The sequence below is a fragment of the Vulpes vulpes genome, chromosome 2 (assembly GCF_048418805.1).
Source record: "Vulpes vulpes isolate BD-2025 chromosome 2, VulVul3, whole genome shotgun sequence".
NCBI classification, from domain to species: Eukaryota; Metazoa; Chordata; class Mammalia; order Carnivora; family Canidae; genus Vulpes; species Vulpes vulpes.
In genome coordinates, this window is record NC_132781.1 from 149,028,049 (window position 1) to 149,049,506 (window position 21,458).

General features: G+C 59.9%; 1 protein-coding gene across 34 annotated transcripts in view; it reads left to right on the forward strand.

Annotated features, from left to right (window-relative positions):
- ADGRB2 (adhesion G protein-coupled receptor B2) overlaps positions 1–21,458 on the forward strand; it is a 35,999-nt gene extending 14,541 nt beyond the window's left edge. For 2 of the 34 annotated variants that reach the window (XM_026014498.2, XM_026014508.2), the window contains exons 3-31: positions 4,077–4,160; positions 4,413–4,577; positions 5,794–5,958; positions 6,557–6,721; positions 6,807–6,974; positions 7,049–7,150; positions 7,310–7,416; positions 8,212–8,406; positions 8,559–8,627; positions 8,707–8,815; positions 9,131–9,461; positions 9,833–9,938; positions 10,119–10,162; positions 10,425–10,551; positions 11,003–11,106; positions 11,210–11,312; positions 12,009–12,159; positions 12,338–12,407; positions 12,767–12,833; positions 12,979–13,064; positions 13,360–13,458; positions 15,549–15,720; positions 16,009–16,104; positions 16,470–16,509; positions 17,155–17,771; positions 20,005–20,040; positions 20,342–20,440; positions 20,539–20,595; positions 20,985–21,458. In XM_026014498.2, the coding sequence (XP_025870283.1) occupies positions 4,077–4,160; positions 4,413–4,577; positions 5,794–5,958; positions 6,557–6,721; positions 6,807–6,974; positions 7,049–7,150; positions 7,310–7,416; positions 8,212–8,406; positions 8,559–8,627; positions 8,707–8,815; positions 9,131–9,461; positions 9,833–9,938; positions 10,119–10,162; positions 10,425–10,551; positions 11,003–11,106; positions 11,210–11,312; positions 12,009–12,159; positions 12,338–12,407; positions 12,767–12,833; positions 12,979–13,064; positions 13,360–13,458; positions 15,549–15,720; positions 16,009–16,104; positions 16,470–16,509; positions 17,155–17,771; positions 20,005–20,040; positions 20,342–20,440; positions 20,539–20,595; positions 20,985–21,170 (3,920 nt within the window). In that variant the 3' untranslated portion in view covers positions 21,171–21,458. The remainder of the gene's footprint in view (positions 1–4,076; positions 4,161–4,412; positions 4,578–5,793; positions 5,959–6,556; positions 6,722–6,806; positions 6,975–7,048; positions 7,151–7,309; positions 7,417–8,211; positions 8,407–8,558; positions 8,628–8,706; positions 8,816–9,130; positions 9,462–9,832; positions 9,939–10,118; positions 10,163–10,424; positions 10,552–11,002; positions 11,107–11,209; positions 11,313–12,008; positions 12,160–12,337; positions 12,408–12,766; positions 12,834–12,978; positions 13,065–13,359; positions 13,459–15,548; positions 15,721–16,008; positions 16,105–16,469; positions 16,510–17,154; positions 17,772–20,004; positions 20,041–20,341; positions 20,441–20,538; positions 20,596–20,984) is intronic. The other 32 variants (XM_026014499.2, XM_026014509.2, XM_072750408.1 and 29 more) reach the window with 30 other exon arrangements.

Below are 21,458 nucleotides of genomic sequence, written 5' to 3' on the forward strand. Positions count from 1 at the left end.
GCAGGCCGGGTTCGAGTGCTGCTCAGCCCTGCCCAGGATGAGGCCTCGGGGCCTCTGTCCTCATTAGTAACAGGGGAGAACCCATCCTCGTGAGGATGAGATGAGGGGATGTAGAGTGCCTGGTGACTGGCAAGCAGAGGTGGAGCAGTAAGCGTTACCTTATTCCCAACAGAACAGAAAGGTTATGAGGTCATCAGGGGTTGAGCAGGGAAGTGAGTCTCAGGCAGCAGGTGGGTCTCCTGCCCACTGCGGGCTCCGGGGGGTGTGGGGGGGTGGGGAGCCGATAGGCTGCAGGACTGTGAGTGGCCGAACCCCGGGTCCTCCAAGCTCGGGAGTTCTGGGGGTGCTCGCACCCCTTCCTGGACCCCTTCTTGCCCTGTTTCCTGGACCCCCTTCCTGCCCTGTTGGCTCAGCGGCCTCCTAGATTCCCCCAGCTGTGGGCCTGCACATGGGATGTGCTGAGTACATGTGGTTTCCATAGGTGACTCCTCTGGTCCTACCTGTGTTCCTAACACTCAGGTCGAACTGGCTTTCACGAATGTTGGGACGAGGGGGACGTAAATTGCTGGCTTCCCTTCTGAGGGCAGTGGGGTGAGAGCAGAAGGGAGGATAGCCAGTGTAGGCCCCAGCTACCTAACCTCACCTTCACCCTCCCCTCTTGGGCCCAGCCCAGGAGGCCAGGAGGGGGACTCCAGAGCTGGGCCTGGGACACATTCTGATTTTCAAATGGGGGTGGATTCTAGAAACCACCGCCATCACCTCTGGTTATATCATGGGACTGGCCAGCAAAGGGTTGATGCATGGTTTGTAGAGGCTTTGGAGGCCCTGGGAAGTAGTGGGAGTCCTGGCAGGAGGGTCAGACCGCTCTCTCAACACTTCTGTGTTTGCTGGCCGTCCTGGATGCCAGGCCGGTGGATGGGGGCTGCACAGACAGACACAATGATGATCAAGATGCCAAAGGAGGAGCTGGATGAGGGGATTCTCAGCTGGATTTGTGATAGGTCAGGCAGTATCTGCAGAACGTTTACTAGGAAATGGGTGTCAGGATTGAGGCTGGTCTTGGTGGAGGACTGCTGGGCGGAGCTGATACTCCAGATTTACAAGGGATCACTTCCAGTGACCCCTGTGGGGTGACAGGGGCAGCTAGGAGCAGTGCGTTCCTTGGTCGTCCCAGGTAGGAGCTTTCTAGGTGAAAAAGGTGGGGAAAAAGCAGGTAGAGATTTGAGAAGAAATGGCGGTCCTATTTTGAATTTTGGGGGCCCCTCATCAGGAAGGCAGGAGGCTACACAGGAGCAAAGCCCAGAGTGGGTGCAGGGGGTAATGACTCGGGAACAGACATTCAGAGGGGCTAAATCAAACCTTGGGCTGGGGGGTACAGGGGGTGCAGTGAGTGCAGTGGAAGCCCGATGAAGCATGGATGCCTAATGTGGGAAGCAGCAGCAAGACAGACCAGCCCAGTCAAGGAGACTGGGGCAGAAGAGCCAGACAGGTAGGAGGAAACCAGGAGATTTGGGGAGGGGAGTGTTTTAAGGCAGGAAGAGTCAGCAGGGCCCCATACTGCTGAGGGGTCAAGCGGGGCGAAGCCAAAAGCGTCCATAGGATTTAGCAATGAGGGCGTTGATGACTTTGTCGAGAACAGTTTCAGCAGAAAGATGTGGTCAGAAGCCAGACTGCAGTGGATTACCAGGCGAGATGACATTTGAGCCAGGATGTGAGTGGCAGGTGAAAAACTAGAGTGCCAGCTGTGGACTACTTACTGATGGGGAAGAGGAGCTGGAGGGCAGTAGTTGGAGGAAGAAGGAGAGTCAAAGAAGGGCTCCCCCCAGAATGGAGGTCCATTCTTGAGCTTCCATGAGACAACGGTGCTGACCAAATGCCAAGCCAGAGGGTAATGGATGGAGTGCTCCTGGAGGGTGTGAGGGGTAGACGCAGGACCAGGCCAGGGTTGGGGGCGGGGTGGGATGTGTGGCCTTTGTAAAAAGGACTGCAGGGAATTTGGGAATTAGAGGGATAGGGCAAGAAGTCAGGGGCAAGGTGGTTGTGGTGGGGGCACTTCTATGACCCAGTGTCTGCTTTCTTTGTAAAGGAGTTCCTTGCAGAGAGAGAGGGGGCAGAGATGAGCTCAAGGAGAGAGGTCAAGGTCTGGCACAGCCCAAGTGGGGAACGGGGAAGGTGGGGAGCCGGGGAGCGCTGCTGAGAAGCCCCAGGCGCCCAGCGGATATGCAGCCCTGAATCTGTCCTGGTGCCAGTTGGCACAGCTGTGGATTTCTTCAGCAGCCTGGGGGTGGGCGTGGAGAAGGCGGCTTGTCACAAGGCTCCAGGGCTGGGGACTGGCTAAGGGGGTGTGGTGGAAGCGCTGGGTGAGGGGATTCAGGAGTGGGCAAGTGGGGCATGGGCACCTTCTCTGTGGAGGTGGGGCCCAAAGTGAGGCCAGGAGGGATCGCAGATGCTATATGAAGGGAGGAGGCCCCGGGGGGCTGCAGGGTGGCAAGTGAGGATGCAGAAGAGGTGCAGGTTGTGAGGAGAGGGGAGATGGTAAAGATAAGCCAGATAGTTTCTGCCTTCTGAGTCTTCACCACATGCCACGTAGGGTGCTAAGGGCTTCATGACCTCCTCTCAGGGAGTCCTCCAGTCAGCCCTCAAGGTAGGGGGTATTCCGAGTACTGTTGTACAGAGGTGAAACCAGAATCAGAGAGGCAAAGACACTTGCCTAAGGTCACACAGCTCGGTCAGCGTCCATGCCCCTTTTGGGATCCAGGGTTGTCTGACTCCAAAGTTGTTCTGGGGAGGAGGGGGACTGGTGGTCCAGGTTTCTGAGATGGTGAAGTTTTGGGGAGGCTGTCAATTGAGTTCTGGGACTAGTGGCTGAAATGAAGGGAAGGGCCCCAGTGTTGATGAGACCAGAAGCTGGGCTGAGTGGCGCTACAGGGTCTCCTGCACAGCGGGTTTACTCAAGGGGGCCCTCTTGGCACCTGGTCCGAGAGAGCTTTCTCTCAGTCTCAGGGCCTGGACTGGGCAGCAGGGGGGCAGGAAGAGCATAGCCCTCTTGGGTTCCTTCAAATGCAGTACCTGGCTTTCAGACATAGAAGAGGGCCTGGGCTGGGTCCTGTCCCAAATGCTGTTTCCATGTGCCCAGCAACCTCTGCATGGGCTGGATCTTTCCCCTCTGGGCTTGCATCGGCCCCCTTCTGTGCTACCTTGTCTGTGGGAGAGGGCCTGGATGAGCTCATGTCTGAGCAGGAGGGGCGAGCTTTGGAGAATGGGAGCTCCCAGCCCCTCCTCGAGCACGGGTGGTGCTTCCAAGGCCTAGACCAGACACATAAATCAGGGTGGTCAGCTGAGAGCCTGGTGAGGCTGGGGCCGAGGCGGCTCCAGGAGCACCTCCTGCTCTCCCAGCCACAGGGGCTGTGGGGAGGAGGGTCTGCAGGTTGTAGGCACTTGCCCTAGGCCCTTGGGTCTCAGAGGAGCAGCATTCTGACCTGTGCCTCCAGGTCACAGTCCAGTGCTGCCTGGGGAGCAGAATCCAGGCCTGAAACACAGCCCATGGCTTGGCATGAATCATGTCCCAGAGGCAGGCTGGGAGGTGGTCTGTTTGTCAGCCTTAGGACTCAGACCCCTGAGAGGAAGGAGCCAGGGCCTCAGGCCCGCCAAGCTGTGTGCTCTTGGATAAGTCACTTCCCCTCTCTGGTGTTCAGTGTCCTCATGTTTAAACAGAGATGATGGTCCCTGAGGATTAAAGGAGTAGGTGTGGATCGCACATGGCCCAGAAGCCTCCCAGAGCTCGTTGACGTGAGTGGCCAGCCACTCCTCTCCAGTCTGCCTCAGTCTACCTGAGGCAAGAGGAGAAGACAGTCCTAAGGCTGTGGGCGAGTCCTGTGTGGCCTTCTGAGCCTCAGTTTCCTTATCTGTGAAATGGAGGTGGGGGGGCAGAGGAAAGGCCTTGATGCCTTCTCAACATCGCCTGCAGTTGGTTCCGGACCCTCAGGCTGAGGGCGAGCAAGGCTGTCCTCTCTGTGCCACTCTGGCAGGACAGAGCTGGACTTTGCTGAGCCCCTGCCACCACTTCCGTGTTCCAGGTGAGGAGCCGGAAGAGGAACCGAAGGTGAAAACCCAGTGGCCAAGGTCTGCAGATGAGCCTGGGCTGTACATGGCGCAGACAGGTAACTCGGGCCCGCCTCCCTCCTTCTGCGGCGGGGGCCCGACCGTGTGGCGTCTGGTGGCATGTGTGCTTGGCGTGTGCCCGTCCGTGTCTGTGTCCTAGAGCTCAGTCACATCTCTGCCACATGAGGCCTGTGGGCAGGGCCGGGTTGCTGCGTCAAGAGCCTGTCACTTGGGGTCAGGGTAGGAGGATCCCTATGAGGCTGAGTGCTTGGGAGGTGCCCCCTGCCGCCGACGCTGTCCCTCTCTCGTAGGCGACCCGGCGGCTGAGGAGTGGTCCCCGTGGAGCGTGTGTTCCCTGACGTGTGGGCAGGGTCTGCAGGTGCGGACCCGCTCCTGCGTGTCCTCCCCCTATGGGACCCTGTGCAGCGGGCCCCTGCGGGAGACCCGGCCCTGCAACAATTCAGCCACCTGCCCAGGTATGCCCATCCTCCTGCCTGGTCTGCCTGCAGGGTTAGGTCCTGCCTGGGACTTGGGCAGGTTAATCTTCCAAAGATGGTTGGTTGCCTCCTTTTTTTTTTTTTTTTTTTTTTATTCAGCAAACTTGACTGTCCCCTACACCATGCCCAGCCCCACAAAGGGCACTGGGGACGCAGATGAATCAGGCCAGGGCCCACACCAGGGGGCTCACTTCTAGTCCCACTCTCCTGATGCCTGTGTCCCGGTAACCAAGGCTCATCTTTTGACCCTCATTGCCCCCTCTGTTCCCTATGCTCTGGCCATACCAGCACCTCTTGCACTTTCCCAGGTCCCTGCATTTGCTTATTCCCATCCTATACTGCCCCCCCCCCCCACACTAGTTCTACCTTGGCTGTTTGCTGTTCAGCCTGCCCTTTGAGATGGAAGACAAATGCCATTTTTTTCTCGAATGAAACCTTGCCTGACCATCCCTGCCCTCCTCTGGCGCCCCATCCCGGTCCCCTGGGAACCTCCTCAGTCCAGCATGGAGTGTTGAGAATTTGCATGTGCCTGCCTGGGACAGGTGGTCTGCCATGGGGCGGGGGCGGGGGGGCGGCAGCTTCAGCCAGTCCTGCTCCTTGTTCACTGAGGGAGTGAAGCGGTGCCCAGGTCATGCCCAACTCCTGGCTGTGGATTTAGAGTAGGGCTACCCAGGAAGGGGTCTCGGCACTTGGGGGTGTGGCAAGAGCTTACAGAAGGCTGGGGGAAAGCTGTGTTCCAGAGTGTGAGCTCTGTGTGTCAGTGTCCATGTAGAGGTTCATGTCTCTTTGTGTGTCCACGCGCTTGGGGTCAGGAGGGGCACCACTCCTGCCCCAGCCCTGTCCTGTTGGATTTGTGCTTTGGGGTTGGGGATCGGGAGGGTTGGGGTGGGAATAGGCTGGGGCGGATCTTGAGCCCTTTCCTGGGCTTTCCTGTGCCCCCAGGAGAGGAGGAGCCCTGGCTCCCCTCCTGGGCCGGTCCTAGTCTCCCTGTCCTGGTGTCCACAGGAGGTATCCTGTGGGAGTTGGGACTAGAAGCCTGTGTCTTCCACATCCCCCCAAAGGGCGGAGTCCTGGGGCCCAATGCAGAACCAATGAGGAGCGGTCGCAGAGCTGCCGGGGCTCCTGATTGGTGGGCGGATGGGCAGTGGGCGGGGCCAAGGTGCCGCCCAGCCACCGGCCACGTGCTTCCTTGCAGTGCACGGCGTGTGGGAGGAGTGGGGGTCCTGGAGCCTGTGCTCCCGCAGCTGCGGGCGGGGGTCCCGGAGCCGGATGCGGACCTGCGTGCCCCCCCAGCACGGCGGCAAGGCCTGCGAGGGTCCCGAGCTGCAGACTAAGCTCTGCAGTATGGCCGCTTGCCCGGGTCAGTAGCGCCCGTGGGCTTCCAGGCGGGCGCTGCCCAGCCGGGTGGGGGTCGGGAGAGCCAGGGGAGGCAGTCAGGTCCGGTGCCCTGCCCCTGGGGGCCCATAGACTTGACCAAGCATGGGGAGACTGGTGAAGTGTACCTGCCCGCTGGGAGGTGATGTGGCCCCGCCCAGACTTGGAGTTGGCACTCTGTAACCCCATCCAAAGAAGACTGCCCCTTCCCCTAAGCCTCGGATGGCCTTGCTGTTCATTGTCCTTTGGTGCTCCTGGCCAGCCTGGCTGTGAGGGGACACAAATCTGGGCTTAAGAGTGGGCAGAGGTCCAAAGGTGTCCCTGGGGCCCATTTCCCTAACCAAAAGAGAGCAAGTGCCACCTCGTGGTGAGGTAGCCTGTGTTCCTGGAGCTGGTGACAGGCTGGAGGGCCCAGGCCAGGCCCCACCTGCTCACTGCAGCATCCCCTCATCTACCCCTCTCCCGTGGGTCTGGCCTAGTTCAAGTCTGAATGCCCAGCACGCTCTGCCCTCTCCCTGCCCCGCCCCCCGGGTCCCCACACCCCTTTGCTCAACGGCCACCCCTGCTTGTGTCTCCCCATGCAGTGGAAGGCCAGTGGCTAGAATGGGGTCCCTGGGGCCCATGCTCCACATCCTGTGCCAATGGAACCCAGCAGCGCAGCCGGAAGTGCAGTGTGGCGGGCCCAGCCTGGGCCACGTGTACGGGTGCCCTCACGGACACACGCGAGTGCAGCAACCTTGAGTGCCCGGGTGAGTGCTCGCTGCAAGGGTGGCAGGTGGCAGCCCTGCCCCCCAGGGGGCACCTGGGGCCACTCACGCCCCCCTTCTCCTGCAGCCACAGATGGCAAGTGGGGGCCGTGGAATGCGTGGAGCCTGTGCTCCAAGACGTGTGACACAGGCTGGCAGCGCCGCTTCCGCATGTGCCAGGCCACGGGTACGCAGGGCTACCCCTGCGAGGGTACCGGAGAGGAGGTGAAGCCTTGCAGTGAGAAGAGATGTCCAGGTATTGGCTACAGGACTCGGGGGGTTGTGGGACAAGCCTGTGAGCCTGGCTGAGCCCCTCCCCTGTCCCCACAGCCTTCCATGAGATGTGCAGGGATGAGTATGTGATGCTGATGACATGGAAGAAGGCGGCTGCTGGCGAGATCATCTATAACAAGTGCCCCCCCAACGCCTCAGGTGAGGGGTGACGTGGCTCTCCCTGAGGGCCCCACCCAGGCCATTCCTGATCACTCCCTTCTGGGCTCCCTTTCCTTCACTGCTTGTCTGAGCCTCCATCCTGAGGTGTGGAGTCTGGTCCCCACACCTCCCCCCATGTCCTGTCCTGTCCCCCTGCAGGGTCTGCCAGCCGCCGCTGTCTCCTCAGTGCCCAGGGCGTGGCATACTGGGGTCTGCCCAGCTTCGCCCGCTGCATCTCCCACGAGTACCGCTACCTATACCTGTCCGTGAGTGTGCCCTGCTGGGCTTGGGCAACACAGGGTCTGTCCCAGGCTCTGGTGGGGGATGGAGGGAACTTGCTTCTCGCTCTTGCCTATGTGCCTTGGCATATGTATGCTGTGCCTACTTCTGCCTGGCTGTGCCTCTCCTTGCCCAGCAGACTCCTACTCATACCTCAAAGCCTGAGTCGCAAGTGTCTTCCCTTATTCCCGATACTTGCTTTTGTGCTTCTCTGGTCCCCTGAGCTTCCAGTCCTTAGGTGTCATGAATGCTCTTTGCGATGTCTGTGTTCTGTTAGACTGGGAGCTCCTTAAAGGCAGGGACAAAGTTGGATTTGCTTTTGTGTTCCCAGTGCCCAGCCCGGGGTCTGCCGTGGGCTAAGAGTGTTGGCAGTGAATGTGGCCTGCGTGTCGTGTGTGTCTGACTGCAATTGGTACTTGTGTGATTGCACTCGGAGCTTGTGTTTGAAAGAGAGAGTGATAGTGAGGGTGCATTACGCTTCAGAGTGTGCATGACCCCTGGGATGGGGAGGCGCCTCGTCCCTGTGCCGTGCTTGTCATCTTTCATGTGTACATCTGAGCACCTCCCTTCTCTAGCTGTTTCTATTTCAGTCTTTTTAAAGTATCTTTAGGCTTTTTTCTTGGACTCTGTCTCCCATGAGCCCCGTTGAGCGTTGCTCTCTGACCTTTTCACCCTGTCTCCCCCTCTGGATGCAAGCAGTGGGTGGACTGGAGTGGGATGGGCTGGCCACCGATCCCAGCTCCTGACACTCTGGTGACAGAAGCCTGCCTGTCCCCCTGCAGCTTCGGGAGCACCTGGCCAAAGGGCAGCGTATGCTGGCAGGGGAGGGCATGTCACAAGTGGTGCGCAGCTTGCAAGAGCTACTGGCCCGGCGCACTTACTACAGTGGGGACCTGCTCTTCTCTGTGGACATTCTAAGGAACGTCACTGACACCTTCAAGAGGGCCACCTACGTGCCCTCGGCTGATGATGTGCAGGTACTGCCCTGCCCCACTGGAAGGAAGGAGGGCACCCTAGACTGAAGTGGGAGGTTGGCAGGGTCTGCTGGGGGTGGCACATGTGTGGTTGTGGCAGGGAAGATGCCATCGCTGCGGCTGGGACCTCCTGACACCCACTGCTCTTCCCCCAGCGCTTCTTCCAGGTGGTGAGCTTCATGGTGGATGCAGAGAACAAGGATAAGTGGGATGATGCTCAGCAGGTGAGGGATGGGGCTTCCTAGGCTTTTTCCTCCATGACCCACCCCTGCCTTGGAAACCTCATATAATGTCTGTCTCTAGGTATCCCCGGGCTCTGTGCACCTGCTTCGTGTCGTGGAGGACTTCATTCACCTGGTGGGCGATGCCCTCAAGGCCTTCCAGAGCTCTCTGATTGTCACAGACAACCTGGGTACAAGGAGGCAGGCTGGGGAGTGGGTGCTGGATATGGGAAAACCTGAGCCACTGTGGGGGAGGGATGGTTTCTTAGGGCTTTTCCTGTTTTTTCTCTCTCTCTTTCTCTGGGTCCTCTGTTCCCCTCATTTGACCCCTACTTTGTATCTCTTTCCATGTCTCTTCTCCTCCCCCACCTCTGGGTGGTTTCTCTGTGCATGTACCCCCCACCTGTTGTGTATGTACCAACTTCGGGATCTGCCTCTCCTGAATCTGTTTCTTCCCCTGTGACTCTCCCCTCTGCCTCTGTCCCCGTCTCTGGTGCGGGTTGCAGTGATCAGCATTCAGCGAGAACCGGTCTCCGCCGTGTCCAGTGACATCACGTTCCCCATGCGTGGCCGCAGGGGCATGAAGGACTGGGTGCGGCACTCGGAGGACCGCCTCTTCCTACCCAAGGAGGTGCTCAGCCTTTCCACCCCTGGGAAGCCAGCTGCCTCTGGCACCTCGGGCAGTCCTGGCAGGGGGAGGGGCCCAGGAACCGTGCCCCCTGGCCCAGGCCACTCCCACCAGCGCCTCCTGCCAGCAGATCCTGAGGAGTCGTCCTCCTACTTTGTGATCGGTGCTGTGCTTTACCGCACGCTTGGCCTCATCCTGCCACCCCCCAGGTGAGTCCCTGAGAAGGGTGGAGGGGGCTGCCCAGGGGAGAGGAGGAGGACTGAGCCTGCCTATACTATACTGTACTGAGCCTGTGCTGGCCACGGGGAGCTCCCTCTGTGGCCTTGGGTATCATTGCCTGGCTGGGGATACAGGTGATTCTCAGAGGTGTCCACACAGCTCCCAGAGGCTTCACAGGGACTGGGGGCTGCTGGTCTGAGCTCTGGACCTCACCTGAAGTCCTAGGCCCCACTGAATTCTAGGCCTTTCCCAGGCCCATGGTTCCCTGGTAGCCCCCTGCCTCTGATCCCAAGTACCTCTGGGGATCCTGATGGGGTCTGGGCACCGCTGGCAGGAGCTGATCTCAGTACCTGTCCCCCAGACCCCCGCTGGCCGTCACGTCCAGAGTGATGACAGTGACTGTGCGGCCCCCCACCCAGCCACCAGCTGAGCCTCTTATCACAGTGGAGCTCTCCTACATCATCAACGTGAGTAGGGGCCTAGACAGTAACCCTGGGGACACCCTAAAGGCCTATCTGGTGGGCAGGTGGTCTGCCCTGAGAGCGGGCTAAACCTCTGGCCTGTGTGGGGCTCTACCATGGCAGGATGGGTGATAGTCTGGGTTGGTGAGCTTCCCACCCCAAACTGTACTTGTGACTTCTCCCCAGGGCACCACGGATCCCCACTGTGCCAGCTGGGACTACTCCCGAGCGTGAGTTGGGCAGGGGCTCTATGTGGGGAGGGTGTGGCCTTAGCGCTTATCTGTCAGGTGGGCTGTCTCACCAGGCAGACCAGAGGGTTCCTTGGTATTGTCCTTGGCCTGGGGGATCAGGGGCACATCCTGGGGCTCTCGGCTGCCTGCCTTTTGTCTGGGGCCTTACCCTGGATGTCCCTTGTCCTTGGGCAGTGGCCAGCACTAGGGGTGGGGCCACAGAGTTGGGCTGGGTATGATTCCACCTCTCCCCTCACTCCAGAGATGCCAGCTCAGGGGACTGGGACACCGAGAGCTGCCAGACGCTGGAGACACAGGCAGCCCACACTCGCTGCCAGTGCCAGCACCTGTCTACCTTTGCTGTGCTGGCCCAGCCACCCAAGGACCTGGTGAGCGGGAGGGAAGTGCCTGGGTCGGGTGGGGGCGGGGTGGGGTGCTCCTGGGCTGCCAGTAGCCATCTGTGACCGTGTTGGCAGGGACCTGGGCGATCCGGCATGTGAGTCTGAGCAGGTGCATTCGTAGGACGGCACACGGGAAGTCTGTGCCGCCGGGATGGTGCTCACAGGGATGACGTGTGCCCGGGGATGTGTGGTGGTGGGCGACCATGTGCGGGTACACACACGTGCATGTCTGGCTGCGTAGAGTAAAGTGTGGGTGACCGAGCATGAACGCACATCCCCGTGTGTGACTGTGTCTGCCCTGTGCTCATGTGAATCCAACGGTGTGAGTGTGAGGAAGATAGAAGTGCCAGTCAGGGCTAGACAGGGGAGTGGGGAGGGGCAGGGCACCCCTGCAGCTGTCTGGCCCAGTGACCCGGTGAGTCCTGCTCATCCTCCCTAGACCCTGGAGCTGGCAGGCTCCCCCTCGGTCCCCCTCGTGATCGGCTGTGCCGTGTCGTGCATGGCGCTGCTCACCCTCCTCGCCATCTATGCGGCCTTCTGGAGGTAGGTGGGACGTGGGGCAGGCTGAGGTGGGAGGTGGCCAGCCAGCCCGCCTGCCTTGGGCGGGGCCGCTAGCTCCTCTGTCCCTGCCACTGCGCCCTCTCAGGTTCATCAAATCCGAGCGCTCCATCATCTTGTTGAACTTCTGCTTGTCCATCCTGGCGTCCAACGTCCTGATCCTCGTGGGCCAGTCACGGGTGCTGAGCAAGGCAGGTGCAGGTCACGGGCACCAGGGTGAGAGTGGAGTGAAAGGGCTGAGGGCGGAGAGCGTTTGCAGGTGACAGTGCGTGTGTTTGCACGTACGTGCCCAGGTGGCGGCTGTTTGTATACACCCGAGCCCTGTGTTGGGGGAGGGTGTGTGTGGGAAGTAGGGTGTGTGAGCCGACATGACGGCACGGGAGAGGGGTGTGTGTGTACTTGAGTGGTGAATGTGTACCTCTAGGGACACGTATGTTAGCTGAGCTTGTGTGCACGTGTCAGGTGGGTGGCATTTGTGGGGCTCGAGCGAGGCCTCTTGTGCCACCTGCCTGTGGGTGACCTGGGCTGGCTGTCCCCTGTGAGCCCCCTCGGCCCTCTCTGCAGTATCAGCGCTACAAGTGCCAGGCGTGGGGCCCGCCTGGCCGTGACGTGGCAGGTGCTCCTGTCTGTCCCCACCCCTGCCAGCCCCGTCTGCGCGTGGGTGGCCTGCCTGCCCGCCTCCCGGATGTCGAGTGCTGTGTGCGTGTCACCGGGCCCGTGTCGTGCTGCGTGTGGGTGCAGAAAGGCGGGGGTGCCTGACAGGGCTCTGTGGGGGGCGGAGCTCGGGTGGGCGGCCACGGCAGCGCCCAGCAGCGGGTGTGGGAAGCCTGGCGCCTCCCACCCTGGTGGCTGCTCAGGGCCACTCCCTCCCTTTCCTCTCCCTGCAGGGTGTATGCACCATGACTGCCGCCTTCTTGCACTTCTTCTTCCTCTCCTCCTTTTGCTGGGTGCTCACTGAGGCCTGGCAGTCCTACCTGGCTGTCATCGGACGGATGCGTACCCGCCTTGTTCGCAAGCGCTTCCTCTGCCTGGGCTGGGGTGAGCAGGGCCCGTGATGGACTCTGGCACCGGGCCTTGGGGGCCGGGGCAACAGGATGGGTTCAACTTTGGCCCTGGCCCCACTCTTTGGGCCCGGGGTCAGCTGCGCTGGGTCTGGGAGGATGAGAGGGCTTCGGGAACTGGCAGCCATCTCACTGTGGCCCCCTTGCTCCTCCAGGTCTGCCCGCCCTGGTGGTGGCCGTGTCTGTCGGCTTCACCCGCACCAAAGGATACGGTACATCCAGCTAGTACGTGGGCCTCCTGTGGCGGGCAGCGGGGGTTAGCGGACCTGTTGGGGCATCACACCGGGCATTGGGTCTTCTTAGGCTGCGGTCCTGGCCTGTGCCTGCCATGCTTCGGACAAATTCTTCCCCGTCTCTGAGCCTCTGTTTCCCTGACTGTGAAGGGATGTACTGGGATTGGGGGGTAACCTCCCAAGAACCACGGAGCTCAGGGATCAGCCTTGTTTGATACCTGTCAGGGCCAGATCTTTTTTAGAGGGGAAACCGAGGCTAACTGTAACCCAGCTGGGGGCGGGCCCTGAGAGGTGGCGTGCAAGGAGTGGGCCTCCTGGGTATCTGATGCCCCTTTTTCCCCTCCACTCCAGCTGCTGGCTCTCCCTGGAGGGTGGCCTGCTCTATGCTTTTGTGGGGCCTGCCGCTGTCATCGTCCTGGTACGTCCCCCTTCAGCATCTGGGGAGGGGTGTGGCCATAGGGGCTCTATCCTCTCCCTGAACCCCATCTCCACTTGGGGGTCTCCCCACCAGGAGGGCACCTGGTGATCCTGTCTCCCCCCACCCCCCCCTCACTGGGCCCCAGGTGAACATGCTTATCGGAATCATCGTCTTTAACAAGCTCATGGCACGCGATGGCATCTCAGACAAGTCCAAGAAGCAGAGGGCCGGGTAAGGGGGCTGCGACATGGCCTTGTGGGCAGTGGTGCAAGGGAGGGTGGGCCGGGCCTCGTGGAGACTCAGGGTTTGCCCATGCGGCCAGGGCTTCCTGACCTTGGTGCATCAAGGGTGCAGGCAAGGTGGGCACCTGGAGTGCTCTGCTGCAGCCCCTCGCCCACCCTAACCCACCTCTTTCTCTCTCGTCTGCCCTCCCCCTCCCACCCCACTTGGGGCTCATGCTGCCCTGTCTCCTCCCGCTTCCCATGTGTCTCCCCCCTCCTTCTCCCGTGTCTGTGCCGCCCCCGAGGTCGGAGCGGTGCCCCTGGGCCAGCCTGCTCCTCCCCTGCTCAGCGTGCGGAGCGGTCCCCAGCCCCCTGCTCAGCTCAGCCTCGGCCAGGAACGCCATGTTAGTTGTGCCCCCCGGGGGGGTGGGGGTGGGGGCGGGCGGGGGCAAAAGAATGGGGGGCAGTGCCCGTGGTGGGGGGGGAGGAGGGATATCAGCCCAGTGCCCTGGAGAGCTTGCCCTGTCAACCTGCCACACACTCTCAAGGGCTTGGCATTGACGTGGCAAAGGGCAGCGGGGAGTGAATGTCTGTGCCTCTTGGAAGATGCTGGGTTCCTGTGCCCACCCCTCGCTCCCACCCTGCCCCCACTCCCAGCTTATGTTTTATCCAGGCACAGCTGCAGAGCCCTCCTTACACCCCCCAACCTACAGAGGCTTTTAGAATCTTAGGCCCTTAGAATTTTTCAGCTCATAGAACCTTAGAATGATAGAATCTTAGAATAAGACAATCAGAAGCTAAGAATGTTAGAATGAATGAATCATACTCTTATCATTTGTCATAGCATCTGAGATTTAGAATTTCAGAGGCATTGAATCTCACAATCGATTGGAGAACAGAAAATCTTAGAGATAGAGAGCTACTTCACCAAGATACCCCCTGGAAGCAGAGAATCCTAAAATCAGAGCCGTGTAAGAGTAGAATGAGTGAATGAGTGAATCCCCAGGGGCCTTGAGCCCAACCTCCCACCCAAGGCCAGAAATCCATCGGAGCCTCCCTGACCAGTGAGGGTCCAGCTTTATCTTGCACACCTCTGGGGTCAGGAAAGCTCGCTGCTTCTGGAAGCAGCTGGCACCCTCTCTGGGAAGCTGTGCCTGGTAGAAAGCTCCCTTTCCCTCGGGCTGCTGTCTGCCTCTCTGACCCAGTCTCTCAGAACTAGCAGTTACAAGCCTGGGCTTTGGAGGTGGCCAAGCTGGGTTTGCATCCCAGCTCTGTCTCTCTCCCAGTTGGGCACACTCCAGTTTCCTCATCTGTAAATTGGGATAATAATCCCCATGCCTGTTTACTGGAGTTGTTTTGATCACAGCGTGAACTAATGTATGTAAATTGTTCAGTGTAGGGCCTGGCAGAGGATTGGTGGTTAATCAATGGTAGCTCTTATGACTGTGATTAGGCCTTTTCTGAGTCTTGGCTGCGCCCCCGGGGGCTGTGGAGACCACTGTGCCCGCCCCCCGCCAGGCTGAATAGCCCTGAACTTCTCTTCCTAGGACAGGTCCTTGGCCCCCTGCCCATCTCTCTGCCTTGTCCAGAGCTGTTCCCACCCCTGCCTGACTCTCCTACCGGGGTGTTCATTAAGGCAGAGTAGGCTGGGCGTGGCACCTGGCCCAGTAGGGCAAGCCTGCCCTGCTGTGCCCACGTGGGCCTTAGCTGGTGAGGGCAGGCTGGCTCTGGTGCCTGGATGCCAGGGCCCGTCTGCCTTTTCCCTTGGCCCTCCCTGGGGCCAAGGGAAGGTGGGGGATGTGTGGGTTTGGTCATGACCCTGGCTTTTCCCGCCAGCCCCAGCTATGCTCTTTCTGCCCTGGGCTCTGAGCGACCCCACCCCCACCCCACCCGAGCCTGGCACTGCCTCCTTGGGGACCAGAGGGGAAGAGGCTCTGCTGCACTGGGCCCGACCCCATCCCCAAAGATGTGTGCTCTGATGCCCTCCGTGCCGTGCTCTCTGACTGTTGGATCTTTCCGTGTGTCGGCCTGTCTCATGCTCTCTCTCTCTGGGTCTTTTGTCTCTCCTCGTCCAGTCCCCTCCCTCCTCTCCTGGAATCTCTGGGGGTGCAGCCCAGGCCTGTGATTCCACGCAGATTGGGGCTGAAACTCACAGCATCTGCATCTGCCTCCCTCCCCAGCCTCCTCTCCCATGGGCTTCTTCCACCTTCTCCGTTTCTGTGCCCTGAGGCTGCCTCTGGCTCCGGCTCAGCCCCTCGCACCTCTCCCAGCCTCTGCTCTGGCCTCGCCGCTCTTTTCTGCTCTCTGTCTCTCTTCTCTGCCTCTCTGCCTTTGGCTCCTCGGCCTCTGTCTGCTTGGGGACATTGCTGAGGTCTTAGGGTTCAGGGCCCTGCCAGTCTGCAGCTTGAGGGCCTCAGGCCGAGCGCAGGCCTGGACTCAGCTACCCCTGTCCCCTGGTGTGTCACCCTGACGGGCCCTCTGCTGCCATCCTCAGGGCCTCGCTCTGGAGCTCCTGCGTGGTGCTGCCCCTGCTGGCGCTCACCTGGATGTCGGCCGTCCTGGCCATGACAGACCGGCGCTCCGTCCTCTTCCAGGCCCTCTTCGCTGTCTTCAACTCGGCGCAGGGCTTTGTCATCACTGCTGTGCACTGCTTCCTGCGCCGAGAGGTGGGGCTGGGCTGCTCCCGCCCCCTCCCATCTACCTCACCTGTGCAGATGGGGAGGAGCCAGGCCCCAACCAGGTCCCCAGCTGGGTGTGGAAGCTGGGGACCTGGGGCAGCCTTGTCCTAGGCCTTCTAGGTCTCCTGGGGCTCCTTTTCCCCTTTGACCTTCCCCTACACAGGATGCGCTTCTCTCTTTCCACACCCACCCGGGTGCCTGGGGTGGGAGGCCCAGCCAGCTGTGGCCAGGGGCCCTGTGGTGGCCTCAGGCCCAGCAGGCACCCGCTGCCCCCAGGTCCAGGACGTGGTGAAGTGCCAGATGGGCGTATGCCGGGCCGATGAGAGTGAAGACTCCCCCGACTCATGTAAAAATGGGCAGCTGCAGATCCTGGTGAGTGAGGGGGCCTAGGAAGGGTATGGGTGGGTTGCTCCCTCCTCTTGCCACCAGTCCTCCTGCCCCAGGCTTATCTTCCCATCCATTGAGGGTATAAGAGTCAGGGAGGGGACAGAGATTGGGTTTGATTCAGGCCCAGTCACTGACAGCCTGCTGGTATTGGGCAAGTCTTTTCCACTTTCGTTTTTTCCACCTGTTGGGTGAGGTTGGAGAATACCATGTGGGGGCCTTGGTGGGCTCTGTTGGGCAGTATGCCAAGGGCAGCCCCTCTGGGTGGCTAGGGAGGGGCCCGAGTCCCTTCTCCCCACCCTGATACATTGATCCTCTCTCTGCCCATCTGCTCTGTCCCTCTCTGCCTATAGTCAGACTTTGAAAAAGATGTGGATCTGGCTTGTCAGACAGGTGAGTCTGTGGGAGACTGAGAATGGCCCCCAGGGGTGGGCAAGAAGGGAGCCCTTTCAGCCCCATCATGGGAGCCCCGTTAACAGTCTGGTTGTGGGGTTTAGCTGTAGAGTCAGACAGCTCTAAGTTGGAGTCAAACTGAACACTACTTGCTGTGTGACTTTGGGCCAATGGTTTACTTCTCTGAGCTTTAATGAATTAGGGGAGATCAGGTGCCTAGTAGGGTACTTGGCATACAGTGGCTGTCACATTGTTCTATCATTTTCATGCTTCTTACCAGAATCTCTTTCCAGTTCTGGCTCCTGGGGAGGAGCTGCTGGGGAGAGGGGAGGTACAAGGCTGTATTGACAGCCTTGGGGCTACAGGGGTCAGAGATCAGGACCTGCACCAGGAGCTGACCTGTAGGAGCTGGGCCTTGGCTTCATTCCTTGCCCTGCCTTGCTGTGGGTCTCTGGGCGGGTCTGACTCCTCTTCTTCATAATGCATCTGGTGTGTGAGAGTACCTACCACCTAGCCATCTCTCTAGGACTCAGTTTCTTCTTGGACTCAGTCCAGGCTCAGGAGCTTGGTACCTACCCAGCCTGGGCAAGGGCATCAGGGACTCCTCCTCCCCAGGACTTACCTCTCTCCCACTCCTGCTCTCAGTTCTGTTCAAGGAGGTCAACACTTGCAACCCATCTACCATCACGGGCACACTGTCCCGCCTATCCCTGGACGAGGACGAGGAGCCCAAGTCCTGCCTCGTGGGTCCTGAGGGCGGCCTCAGCTTCTCACCGCTGCCTGGGAATATCCTGGTGCCCATGGCAGCCTCGCCAGGGCTGGGGGAGCCACCGCCCCCACAGGAGGCCAACCCTGTGTACATGTGTGGGGAAGGTGGCCTCCGGCAGCTGGACCTCACATGGCTGCGGCCCGAGCCGGGCTCTGAGGGGGACTACATGGTGCTGCCCCGGCGGACTCTGAGCCTGCAGCCTGGCAGTGGTGGCGGAGCTGGTGAAGATCCCCCAAGGGCCCGGCCTGAGGGCACCCCTCGGAGGGCTGCCAAGACACTGGCCCACCCGGAAGGCTACCCCAGCTTCCTGTCTGTGGAACACTCAGGCCTGGGGCTGGGCCCTGCCTATGGGTCTCTACAGAACCCCTATGGGATGACCTTCCAGCCACCACCACCGACGCCCAGTGCCCGCCAAGTATCTGAGCCAGGGGAACGCAGCCGGACCATGCCCCGCACTGTGCCAGGCTCTACCATGAAGCTGGGCTCCCTGGAGGTGAGGGGCTGTAGGGCATTGGTGGGGGGGAGGCCTGCCCCTGTGTGCCTGAGACTATGTCTGAGTCACAGGCAGCAGCTGGGAAGGGACAGCCAGCTTGCCCCCAGAGGAGCCCCTTTGTACAAAGTGGCTGGGAGTGTGTACACTGTGTAGTCCTTCTTCCATTTGTGCTCCTGCAAATACAAGGGAACCTGGCTCCTCTGAACTCCTCAGCTGGACCTCGTGCACACTGAGGGCTTACTTTTTCGTGCATTCCCCCACTTGATTCGCCGCCTCCTTTGCGGTGACTGGCTAGGACGGGTCTTCCTTTGAGGGGCCTGTGGCTTGGGCCAGGTGTTGTGTTGTTAGAAAAGCCACACTGGGGGCCAGGAGCCTGGATCTCTGAGTCTGGCAGGTCTGAGGTTGCTTCTGGGTGCTGACTGATCAGCGGTGAGATGCTGAGTGTAATCTCTCTGAGCCTCAGTCTCCTTGTTTATAAAGAGGGGAGCTCCTTTGTAGAATTGTTCCAGAACTAATTGAGTGTACAAAACATTTGTCTCTATATGAAGCAGGTAGAAAGTGCTAGGCAATTAGGAATTGATGCTGTTAACATCCCAGAAATCAGCCTCAGGCCCTTGCTCCTAGGCTTGTGGTCATTGACCCTCTCTTCTCAGGAGAACATGAGCCCCTTTGTCTCACTGCCTCTGTGTTTTCTGTGGTTGCCCCACCTTCCCTCTGGCCTCCTCAGGGAGTTACTGGAGACAAGCAGGTGACAGTGAGCTACTGTAGAACTCTAGAATGCTCTGGAACCCTGGGAGGTTCTGGAACTCTGGGAGGGATGATGGAGATGTGGATAAGGACAGGGGCAGGAGTCACAGCTCAGACACCGTTGGCTGCTCATGTTTGGCCTCAGACACCTCTCCCCATCCTCCGCACAAAGGAAATTAAGTTAGCAGCTAGAGATTTGCAAGTTTAGTTTCTCTCCCAAAAATGTTTCTTGAACATTTGGTGCCTGCTCCTGCTGCAGATGGCAAAGACAGGAAGGCATAACAAAGACAAAACGACAGCGGCACCGGGGAAGAGCGCGTTCGGCGTCACGGCAGGTTTTGTTCTGTGGACACCTGCCCAGGGTTGGGCCACGGAGGTGGGGCCAGTTTTGGGCTCTTTGTGTGGGAGGTAGCAATAAATGTGACGGTGTCTTGAGGGGTCAAGGATGACGTCCAGACTTCTGGTGCAGGCAACTGCAGTGGAGTGGAGGCGGAGGAGCCAGTTTGGGGCGGGGAATTCAGAGTTTTTTTAGTTGGGCACAGCTGTGTGTGTGGTGCTTGCGAGCCTTAGAGGACAGGAAGTGATGTCCTGCTGCCTCCAGAAAGAGAGATGTGGCCAGGACAGGGAAGGGCACACACATGTGCATGGTGACAGCCAAGAGAAAGTCTAGGGCAGAGCATGGAGGGCCTAGTGCTGGGGAAGCCAGGGATGATGGAGAGGAGACAGGTGGGGGCTGGGAAGACCACAAGAGGCTGATGTCATGGAGGCTGGGGGTGATGACCATGTCTGCTGGACCTGGGCTTTAGGAGATCTTGGATGGTGGTCTTAGCATCACCCCTGGACCTCAGTTTCCCCCACATAACCTGGGACAGCTGACCTTGGTCTCATGAGCGCTTTTGGTTCCAACATTCAAAGACTCTAGGGGCTCCTCCTTGAACAGAACTGGTTTGTCAGCAAAGCAGGGCCAAAGGAAGGACTGGAGACCCAAGTCCTTGTGTTTGCAGGGCAAGTGGAGGGTTCCAAGGAGAGGGGAACCTGTGGCTGGCAGAGGGTGGACAAGATGGGGTGGAGGGGTAGAGTCCAGGGAGCAGAGGAAGGAGTGTCTGCTCTGTGGTCCCATGTGGGAATCCGTGTCTCCCACACACCTGGCTTAGGTTGCATGTCCATGGTTTGTGTGTGTGTGTGTGTGTGTGTGTGTGTGTGTGTGTGTGTGTATACTCCCTGTGTGTGTCTGCCTACGGTGTTGGGTATGTGTTAGCATTACAGGAGTGGCTGAGTGTGGGCCTAGGGCTGGAGCCAAAGCCCTTTGGCCGGGTTCTGCATCAGCTCCTCATCCCCCAGGCCTCTGCCCTTAAAGCTTCCTGGCTCCCAGGCCCGGGCTGGTGGGGAGGTGCGAGGGCAGATGTTGGGTGCCAGGGTTCCTGTCTCTAAAGTCCCTGCATGTGGTAAAAAACTTCTCCACTGTTTCTTTGGTGCTCCCTCTCAGCGAAAGAAGTTACGATATTCAGACCTGGACTTTGAGGTAAGTGGTGTGTGTGTGTGTGTGTGTGTGTGTGTGTGTGTGTGTGTGTGTGTTGAGAGGCATCTGTCTGGTGTCTGTCTCTGGAGGATCCACTCCTAAAATTAGCCAAAGTCCCTAGGACCACGAGCCTGTGGTTTCTGTGGGGTCTTCCCATCATCTCCCCAACCCGAGCCCAAGCCCAGAGCTCTGAAGCAGAGGCAGAGCCAGGCCTTGTCCTAGAGGCAGAGAGATGTGGGGTGCCAGGATGCTAAGTGCGGGGGGCAGTGGAGGAGCACCTCCTCTGACCCCCTGTGGCTCCCAGAAGGTGATGCACACCCGGAAGCGGCACTCAGAACTCTACCACGAGCTCAACCAGAAATTCCACACTTTCGACCGCTACCGCAGCCAGTCTACAGCCAAGGTGAGGGCACCTCCCAAGGTTTCCCTGCCCAAAGCTCAGGGCCGCACCTACTACAGGGCCCCCCAGGGTCGGACCCTGACCCATGGCCCCCATTGCAGAGGGAGAAGCGGTGGAGTGTGTCCTCGGGTGGGACAGCCGAACGGAACATGTCTAGCGTAAGTGCCCCCCAGGCTGGATCCGGGTCAGGTGGGCTCTGAGGGGCTTATCCCCTGCCAACCCTCCTCCCCTGCCTGGGCAACCTTGGCCCGCCTCACCAAGGGACTACCCATGGCATAAAGTGGCAGTTCTGGGGCTGCCTGTGAATGGGGAGCATTGCCCGGGGCTCTGGCAGGAGGAGAGTGGGCACACGGAAGACTTGACCCTGGGAGCCTTTCAGAGCACAGGGCTTAGGAACCCAACTCTGGAGCTATGGAGATCTCAGGCGCCTGGTTACTGGGTCACCTTGGGCTTCTCTGGCCCTCTCTGGGGCTCCTCAGTTTGTCCTGTATGATGAGTGAGAGGGTATTGGTCCCTCTCCATGGGTCCTTCCCACTGCTTCCCACAGGAGAAGCCCAGCCCTGGGGAGCATCCTGGCTTGTCCCAGCAGCGGAGACATCAGAGCTGGAGCACCTTCAAGTCTATGACATTGGGCTCGCTGCCCCCCAAGCCCCGAGAACGGCTGGCCCTGCACCGAGCAGCAGCCTGGGAGCCCACAGAACCACCTGATGGTGACTTCCAGACAGAGGTGTGAGTGCCACACCGGACTGCCCACTGCGTATAAATATATATATCTCTCTATTTTCACACTCCACTTTGGAACCACCCAGGAGCCGGCGCCCCCTCCCCTCTCCCGAGGGCTGGGCAGGGAGGTGCAGTGGACTCAGCCGGGCTGGGGGAGCCAGACACGGCATGGCCTGGGGGACCAGGGCCCTTCCCCTTTTCTCGGAGGCCCCCCCATCTTCACCCCAGCTGTCTGTCCCTGTCCTGGGCTGGGGAGGGGGGAGGGAAACTTTGTCGGGAATAAACTTCACTCTGTGGA